This window comes from Acanthisitta chloris, unplaced genomic scaffold, assembly GCF_000695815.1.
Source record: "Acanthisitta chloris isolate BGI_N310 unplaced genomic scaffold, ASM69581v1 scaffold26963, whole genome shotgun sequence".
Classification (NCBI taxonomy): Eukaryota; Metazoa; Chordata; class Aves; order Passeriformes; family Acanthisittidae; genus Acanthisitta; species Acanthisitta chloris.
In genome coordinates, this window is record NW_008665848.1 from 1 (window position 1) to 9,563 (window position 9,563).

The 9,563-nt window shown below is 42.2% G+C and overlaps 1 protein-coding gene across 1 annotated transcript in view; it reads left to right on the top strand.

The window, feature by feature from the left end:
- Nucleotides 1–1,722: 1,722 nt before the first annotated feature.
- The window catches only part of NR2C2 (nuclear receptor subfamily 2, group C, member 2), a 16,694-nt gene continuing 8,853 nt past the window's right edge, over nucleotides 1,723–9,563 (top strand). The window contains exons 1-6 of the mRNA XM_009071907.1: nucleotides 1,723–1,782; nucleotides 5,640–5,750; nucleotides 6,574–6,774; nucleotides 7,804–7,906; nucleotides 8,924–9,103; nucleotides 9,250–9,263. Coding sequence (XP_009070155.1) covers nucleotides 1,723–1,782; nucleotides 5,640–5,750; nucleotides 6,574–6,774; nucleotides 7,804–7,906; nucleotides 8,924–9,103; nucleotides 9,250–9,263 — 669 coding nt within the window. The remainder of the gene's footprint in view (nucleotides 1,783–5,639; nucleotides 5,751–6,573; nucleotides 6,775–7,803; nucleotides 7,907–8,923; nucleotides 9,104–9,249; nucleotides 9,264–9,563) is intronic.

The following is a 9,563-nucleotide window of genomic DNA, read 5'->3' on the forward strand; positions in this document are numbered from 1 at the left end:
TTGTGCCCGCCGCGGGTGGGAGCCTGAGCCGAGCCGGGCAGAGCTAGCAGTGTGAGGATCGTTTCCTTCAGACAAAGCCACGGATTGCGATCCGCGCTGGTCGTGCCGCTCGCCCTGTCGCCGCGGCACGACAGGTGCCTCCTGCCCGGGCACCCCGAGAGACACTGTCTGTGCTCCGCTGGGTCCGCGGGGACAGCCCTGGTGCTGCTTGGGGTCAGAAGGACAAACCCTGGGGTAACACGAGCAGCAAACTGTGCCTCTGGTGCTCTCACGGACACTCACTGCGGCTCCTGTCACCTCGCAGCACTGAGGGCACAGCCTGTTAGGAGATGTAGCTATTTTTCTTGCTGAATGTAGAGGAAAAAGCATCACTGAACAGCTGAGAATCAGTGGCCAAGCTGGGTTTGCTGCAAACGGTTCATCACCTTACTGTGCCAGCTGAACACATGATTAAAAAATGACCATTTCCATAGGGAATGTCTCAGCTCTGGTTGTGCGTTGTTGCAAATAATCTTGGCCTGATGTACACAAAATAGTTTTCACACTTGGCATGATATAAACATGGATTGTGGTGTTCTCAGCCGTGTCAGCTCTGTAGAAGTCCCGTGTGAATGGGATGGGTGTTGGTGCCCAGAACTCGCCTGCACTTTTCTGTTACATGTTGTGCTGTTGTTTGCAGTATTGTTACATTTAAATCAAATACTTGCAAAAACAGGTTTTCAGTGAAGCCTTTAATTGCCTGTGGTCAGGAGAGCCTTTTTGTCACCTACAGGTCAGGCCCTGTAATGAGACACTGTTAAAAACTGAATGCATTAATTGGAAAGCTTAATTAAATTTACCTTGGGAGAAACACAGCCCTAATAATGATAATTACAAATACATTGGATGTAGTTGTTTTTTTTTTTTCTGGAGTCTTTGTGATTGCTTTGTCTCTGTTTTTAGCTCCAAAGGGTATAAAGTTGAAGGTGCCAGTCACTCAGGATAAAGTGAGGTTTTTTTTTTCTGGAGTCTTTGTCTTTGTGATTGCTTTGTCTCTGTTTTTAGCTCCAAAGGGTATAAAGTTGAAGGTGCCAGTCACTCAGGATAAAGTGATTCTGCGGAATTCTCTTCTCAGAGGGATAATACTTTCACATTATAATAAAAATAATTTGGATAATAGACATTTTAGATGTGACAGTTTATTTCCCTTATAGTGCAAGATTATTCTAAGACTGTGGATGAACACATGGCAGTTTGACAGAACGACTCAATCAAATGCTGTGCAAAACAGCATCCTTGGGTTGCTGCTCCCTGGCTCAGTGTGTGATGTAGAAGCAGTTGCACTGTTAGGTTTTTCCTCCTTGAGCTGAGGAAAGCACCTGGGAGATCCGTGAACTCCCCAAACTGCATCAGCAGCTGACACTCAGATTAGTCCTCTCTCATTTATGAAGTTGACAGCTCAAGTAGGAGCAGCAGTAGCATGTGAAAGGGTTTGTACAGCAGAAGAGTAGCTGTGCCTCGGCTGTTTGCCCAGCATGGATTCAGTGTGCACGTCCTGTGTGTGTGTGTGTGCACACAGCAGTGGCATCTGCTCTGCCTTGCCAGGTACAGCAAGCAGGGCTGGAAGGTATCAGAAAGTCATCTCCGAGCTCTCTGTAATGACAAGCAAACACCCTAACCCTTGTGCCTGATGGAAGTTGCTGGCATCTTTCCAAACAGGTTCTCTAATGATCCTGTTTCACCATGGCAACCAGTATGGAGGTGCTGGCTCAGCAGGTAGTGGAGGCTCAGCAGGTGGCTGAGGTGAGTGACAGATAATATCACAACAGTTGGTATATGAGCTTTTGAAATTAAAACATATTAGGGAGCCCTTGCTGTTTGCAATTAAGTAGAAATGGAATGGAAAATCTTTATAGAACAGTATTGCTTTACACTTGGGTACAGACACAAAACCAGTGCAGCCAGGACGTGTTTTGCTCACCTCGTTCTGGTTCCTTCATGTTAGGAACACAAGTAGGAAATTCAACATGAGCTGCAGAGAAACTTGGCTGTAGTATGGATTGTTTAGGAAATCCATACCACAGATTTTCTGGTTGTTTGAGCCTTAGACTGATCATTTTGGGTGTGAAAGGTTTCTGCTTCTCACCTGAGCTGTAATCTAAATCCAGAACAGGGTTTGAAGTTACCTGTTCTGCTTAGGCACTATATTGAATTTGCAGTAGGGTGAATAATTCACATCAGGTTTTATGTTTTCTGCCTACATGTATAAGAAAAAGAGCACAACATCCATCTAAAGTGATATTAAGTGATGTCTTGGTGTACATTCACTGAAGCTTGGACACTCCACAGCTAAAATGTTTAAACCAACTCATAAACTACAAGAGTTCATGGCCATAGAAAATAATCTATCTCCTTCACTATGTAAAGTTTAGTCAAAAAATAGACTAGCTCTTTTGTCTGATTGAAATGACTTGGTTTAATCCTTCAAATTTACTGTGATTTTTCATGTGATTGCAAAGTTAAGGGATTGAATAAACAGCAATGGGCAAGTGAGCTGTGAGAGCTCTGTAGACAAGGCCACATTCCAGACATTAGTTTGGAGTTTTCTTTCACCTACTGAACTAAGATTACACCTGGATATTAAAAAAATACTCTTAGTTCAAGAAGCAGCTCTGTATATGAAGCAAATACAAGTTGAATTCTGTTTTCAGAGCTGGATTTGAGATTCCTTAGAACAATTTTTTTTTTCTAAAACAATTTGGTTCTTTTTAGTGTGGAAAATGGCCTACTGAGTGTCCTGGAAATAATTTCAAAAAACTCCCTAAGTTTCACACTGAAAACCAACAAGAGATTTTCCTCTCTGGTTTTCTGTAGCAGGTATGAGTTTGGAAAGCTACATTTTTTAAACATACTTGGAAACAAACCTGTAGTGTAAAAAAAAGGCAAACCTTATAGCATTTTGGTAGAACTTGGGTGCTGTGATAACATCTAAAGCACACAAAATATGTGACATTTGTAATTCCTCGTGCAGGAAATGCACCGTGGTAACATAGTGTGATGGTTGTATCTTGCCTCTGGAGAGATCGCTCCATCTCAAGAGTGTATGAAGCTCTGTGATTTCCTCCTGGCCGGTGGGTAAATTGAGGCCTTCATCCCTTTATAGCCTTCAGCTGCTCCTGAAATTCTGTGCCTGTCCACTGCATAACACCCTGAAAACTTTGTTCATGGCAAACCAGTTCTAAGCAGCATTATCTCGTTAAGAGTTCATTAGTGCTGTGTTTATGTTGAATCACTCCTTTGTGAAAGGCTGGCTGCCTGCTCTCTGTGCCTGCACTCAGATGGTTTGTAGTACAGGTAAATACACTGCTAGTGTTCTTCAAATGTGCTGAAATTCTATATTTGTACTCACCATTTCTTAGAGAAAATATGGAATCAAACTTGGGCCTGGCCTGAAAAATGAGAGGTTTTCACAATACCATTTGTCATGGATGAAAACGGACTGGAAGAAGAGTCATTAATCATGCACTGAATTTCAGGTTAGGAGTTGTGAGAGGCGAGTTGCACACAGGATAACTTACTGCAAATATTAGCAGCTTTAGCTGTATCTGCATTGTTTTTTCAGCATAACTGCCACATGTGTAGTGCATGGGTTTGCTGAGAGCTGTGATGCCAAGCACCAAATCAGACATGAGCAGGCTGTCTGTTGTTTCTCTCTCTTGAGCAACAGTCCCTCAGATTTGTGTTTCATGACACTGAATGTATCACAGGAGTTGCTGAGTGAGCTCCAGTACTTCATGTACTTCTGTGCTTACTCCATTTCTAGGACTTTGTAAAGTTGTCCTTGTAACGGTTTCAAGTGGTTTCACTGCTGTTGCTTGCTTCTGCTGTATATCAGTGTTGCTTGTTGATTTTTTTTTCCAGCTTGTGTTTCTGAACAGGTTGGTGAGAGAGTTCCATTTTTAGTGTCTGCAGTTGCCTTCACTTAGGTACGTGGGACTGGAGAACAGAGAGCAGCCAGGGGAGTCGGGGGGAATGGCAGCAATTCCTCCTCAACCCCAGTGGCTTTCAAAAAGCTGCAAAAATGCTTCAGCCTTAATGCAAAACTACATAATGCTGCTTTTCTCCATTACTTCTATAGTACTGCCACTGGGCAATGTGTCAGTGGCCTGGGTTCAGTCCCAGCACCAACTCGGATTTCACTTACATGTCTAAGAAAAATGTATTTGGTTTTGACCCGCAGATATGTTCCCCGTGCAGTGCCTTAGATTTTGCTGCAGAGTTTTTAAACAGAGCTGTCTCTATGGGGAGGAATAAGGGCTATTTCCTCTTTCCAACAGCAGCTCTGATGTGACCAGGAAGAATTTTTAGTAGTTGTCTCTGTTTCCAAGCTGCCTGCAGTGCATTGTGGTGTAAGGTCTGAAGACACGGGAATGAAAGGCTAAGGATGCGACAGTTGAAGGTGAAGAACTCCAAAACAGTTTTAAAAGATCTTGCTCTAATTTAGGTGCATAGCTTAGTTAATACTTTGTCATGGAAGACAAGATCATTGTTCAAATGTGTCCTCCAAGAGTCTTGATTCTGGCAGTACTGTGTTTTTTTCTGGCCTAGGTATCCTGTTTTCTGCAGCTGAATGCTTTGAATCATCCAATAATTTGAAGATTCTGCTATTTCTATATCTCTCCTGTGTATATTCCTCATTTAGCACAACTTTTGTGACCTGTGTATTAAAGATAATTAGAGATAGTGTGTTAAATTTAGGTTATACCTTTATGGTATATGGGACTACTTACGGTACAGGCAATGGGAGAGTAGAACACTATGACTTCATTAAGTACTGTGTACTTTAACACCTTTTCTTCCTTAGGAAGTACCTGCAGGACATGTTCCTTGCTATCCAAGCTGTTTTTTCTTACTTTACATCATGAATGATCTTTGCTGTATATGCAGCAAAGATTTTGCAAAGCAAGCTGAAACTGACACTCCCCTGTTGTCCAGCGGTGTAGATTGTGATAAATCATTCCAAGATTGGTTAAAAGAGGATTTAATGAAAAGAACTTCTGAAGTTCCTGGGTTTGGATACATGTCAGTGCTGATCACAGAATCATAGAGTTCTTTGCTCGGGATGAGACCTTCAAGATTGTCTAGTCCCATCCCCTGCCATGGGCAGGGACACTTTCCACCAGCCCAGGTTGTTCCAAGCCCCATCCAGCCTGACCTGGAACACTTCTAGGGATGGAACAGCCACAGCTGCTCTGGGCAACCTGTGCCAGAGCCTCAGCACCTCACGGGGAACAATTCCTTCCCACTGTCTTCCCTAGTACATGGCCAGTGTCCTCTGTTCTATGAACAGAATGTAAAAGCTGTCGAGCCACTGTTGTCTTGCATGTTTAGTTCAACATTTAACAGTTTTGCTCTGAAAACAGCTATGCAAACTGTTTTCTAAGCTTTTTCCAGGTATTCAGAACTGGCTTTGCATTATAGTTTGGTACTCTAGTATGAAAAATTCTGATGATTAATCGAAACCAAATCCTAGTTGGTTTAATGACTGTAACCTTGCCAATATTTTACATCCCATGCTGTAAGGCTGATCTTTAATAAGTACACGTATTTTTTAAAGCATTCAGTGCCTCACCAGTAAATGAAAACTGTGTTATTCACAGGTGCAGACTGTTCAGACTTTGCTATCTGAATCTCCAGTGATGACCAGCCCTTCCCAGCGTATCCAGATAATTTCCACAGACTCCTCTGTAGCTTCACCACAGCGCATTCAGGTGAGGATCCACCCATTGACTATCTCCTCCAGCTCTGGGTTTTCTCCTCCTCCCACTTATAAAACCATACTGAAGTCTGTGCAGTACTCCCTGAAATTCTGTGGGAACAGATCATTTTTAGTGCAAACTGGAATTCTCTTTGCCCCTCAGCAAGTATTTGAGGGTGATGGGTTGGCTGGGTACAATGCTCCTGTTGATGTCAGTGAGGAGTATTGGCAGAAATTAAAGCTAAGCTACACAGAGAAATCTCCTGAGCCCACACAGCCAGTGGGCAGACATTGTCAGCAGGACACCTGAGGTCATCTCCAAAGGCATTCCTCCCCCCATTTCTTTAGGAGCCAGTGGGAGATTAATCTGCTAAACCCAAACTCAGCCTTTGGGAATGCTGTACAGTGAGTCGTTGTTCCTGGCAGATTACAGGAAGGTGTCACTGATGTATCAGAGTGTATGCAGTGGCAAATGATACAAGAGTTGTGAAGTGTTAGTGAAATACTGAGGCATATTGATATGGTTACTCTACCAGGCAAAATATAGATTGTGCTCCCAGAGAACTGTATCAAAAAAGAAACCTCCCAGCATAATAGAACCTTGAGAATCAGCATGGGAAATACTCAGGCTGCCTGATTCCACCTTTTGTTGATAGCTTTAAGGAGTAACAAGCTAAATGCTGTTGCTAACTGGAGAACATCTCCTTGGTGCCATCTCTAAAGAAAAATCAGGGAACTGCTTTGTGATTTTTCATGGATACAATTCCGAGCCAGAATGAAAAGGTTTGAAATGTAAAGTTTACTGTGGTCCTGAATTTCTTCAATGTGTTTTACAGATTGTGACAGATCAGCAAACAGGTCAGAAAATTCAAATAGTGACAGCAGTGGACTCAGCTGTGTCTCCAAAGCAACAGTTTATTTTAGCCAGTCCAGATGGAACTGGTACAGGAAAGGTGATACTGGCAGCACCTGAGACATCTAATGCCAAACAGCTTATCTTCACCACCACAGACAACATTGTGCCAGGCAGAATTCAGGTAAGTACAGCAATTGAGATAGACCAGAGGTTTTTGGGTTTCATTTTCTGGTTTTTAGACTACTTAAGGCTATACTTGCAATAGTTTTCGAACGGTCTGATGACATGGGTTAGACCATGCTAATTGTAGGCTTCATTATTCAGTCTGAAATCCTTCTGTCTCCACATTCCTCACACATTCCCTTGCACTCATCAGCCTGTTGTGTGCTCTCATTTGAGTGCCAGAGACACCAGGGAATCCTTAAGGTAGTGCCTGTGAGAAGTGGCAGGATGCACAGGTACACAGAGATACAACTCACCTGAGCAAACTTATGTGAGTTCACACTTCATGCTCAGTGTCAAGACATTGCAGTAACAGCTGTTGGAAGTAAAGGTGTCCTCTGCTAGAGTTTTTGTGGGTCTTGAGCATAATGTAGACCAATGGGAGCTTTGCAAAGCCAATGATAGAAACAATAATCTTCCTCTAGTAAAATTGGAGATTTCTTCCTAGCAGTTTTAAAAGAAAATAAATAAAACCCAGTGCCTGGTGCCCATTGCTGCTGTTAGAATAGAGAATATTTTACAGGAAGGAGAATCATTTGTACATGAATCATAGAATTTAAGGGTTGGAATGGACTTTACAGATCATCCAGTCCCAACCCCTGCCCTGGACAGGGACACCACCTCACTAGATCAGGTTGCTCAAGGCTCATCCAGCCTGGATTGAACACCACCAGGGCTGGGGCAGCCACAGCCTCCCTGGGCAACCTGTGCCAGTGGTTGCACAAATGAGGAAACTTTCTTGTGCTGAACACAGCCAGGAGTTTTACTTGGAATTTGTTTTGATATGACTGTCCCAACAGTGTCACTATTGACAGTAAAACCTCTCATTAAATTGCGCTCGATACTACTTAATTTCACTCCACATGTCATGCTTATCCTTAAATTCAGTCACCTCTTCTCAGCTGACAGACCAATCTTGTTCTGTAGCAAAGCTCCTTACTTTCATGTCAGGCTAATTACCTCTTTTTGTTCTTCAATTTTGCTTCAGATAGTGACAGACTCTGCTTCAGTGGAACGTTTGCTGGGAAAAGCTGATGTTCAGCGGCCCCAGGTAGTAGAATATTGTGTAGTCTGTGGAGATAAAGCATCAGGTAAGGAAGCACAAAAAAAACGTGGTGTTCAAGAAAACTTGCTTCAAAAGATGACTGGGATGAAGAGATGACTTTTCATGTGTTTTAATTGATTTTAGTCATGCTGACAGCAAATCAGTTGAGTTTCTAAATGGAAAAGGATAACGTACTTTGTATCTGTACACACAGAGTAGTTATTTGCTTCAACTGGGGCATATGATTAATTGGCTGCAAGATGAAATAGTGATTGAATAGCTCCTGGTAGTGGAAAAAGGCTACTTGAAGCATTTAGTCCAGTTCCCCACAGAGATGGGCAAGCACGGAATAAAGATGGCACCTAGAAGTGTCCAGCTGCTCCAAGGAAACACTTCTTAGTGCTCTCTAGCAAACTTAACACTTCCTGGTAGATTTTGCTCTTACACTATCACAGAAAAAGGCAAGTAGAGATCCCATGAAGCTTCAGGGTTTCAGATCTATGCAGTAACAAGGAGTCTCAAGGTAAAATCTGTACTTTAGTCACAGAACCGTACTGTGCTTTCATGCCACAGAGCAGACACCCTTCTGCCTCTCTCTCATTTGCCTTTGTTCAAGTGTTTGTGCAATTACAGCAGTACCAGAATTGACATGTACAGGAAATTTAAATGAAGATTGCTTTTAAATTTTGCTGTAAAATTACTTCTGAAATCACTTGAACTCTTAGCCTGTATGTTTTCCTAATGTATCCTATAGTCTGTAAGTAACAGCAGATAGAATTGCATCTGTACTTGTCCAGAACAGGAGCTACAACTTCATAGACCACACATTCAGAAATAGGCTTAGCCTTCCTGTCTTCTTTCCACTCTCTCACCAAAAAGTCCTGGCAATAGGTAAACAAGAAACAACCTGTAAGACTTAAATAATGCTTTCGTGGTCCAAAGTGATGGTACAAATACAAAACAAGTTTAAGGGTGACTTACAATGTTTTGCTTGCTTAAAATAAATATTTGTATGCTGAAATGTAAGGGATTTCCTTCTAACAACAGTCTGTGTGTTTCCTAGGTCGTCACTATGGTGCTGTCAGTTGTGAGGGGTGCAAAGGTTTCTTTAAAAGGAGTGTGAGGAAGAATTTGACCTACAGTTGTCGTAGCAACCAGGACTGTATCATCAATAAACACCATCGGAATCGCTGCCAGTTTTGTAGGCTTAAGAAATGCCTAGAGATGGGCATGAAAATGGAATGTGAGTGTTGAGTGCTCAGTGTGAGACCCAAATAACACATTTGGGGGCTACCTCTTTTTGCTGTGTTCTCTCCATTTTGGTGTATGCTGCTTGAAGGAAACTCCTACTCTGGACTCATCCAGAGTAGGAATGTGTCTAACATTTAGGTATAGCTTTACCTGTAAAAAAAGATAAATAAACAAATTGAAAACACAATTTGAAGAATGTTTCATCTTATTAAATGCCAAAAAAAATAGGAAGATTTGATTCCAGCTCAGCAAAACTTGAAGCAAAAGATCAGTCTGTGACAGTAGTTAAAACTCAGAGGTATAGTCAAAGTGGAGCAGTGTTTTTTCACTCCTCACATTAAATCCCCATCTTTGCACTGAGCTGGTAACCAGCATAAGTGTGAGGATTCTGCTTCCTTTCTGTATTTTTCATTCCCATTATTGCCTCCAGATCTCAGTGTTTCTGTCTCTCT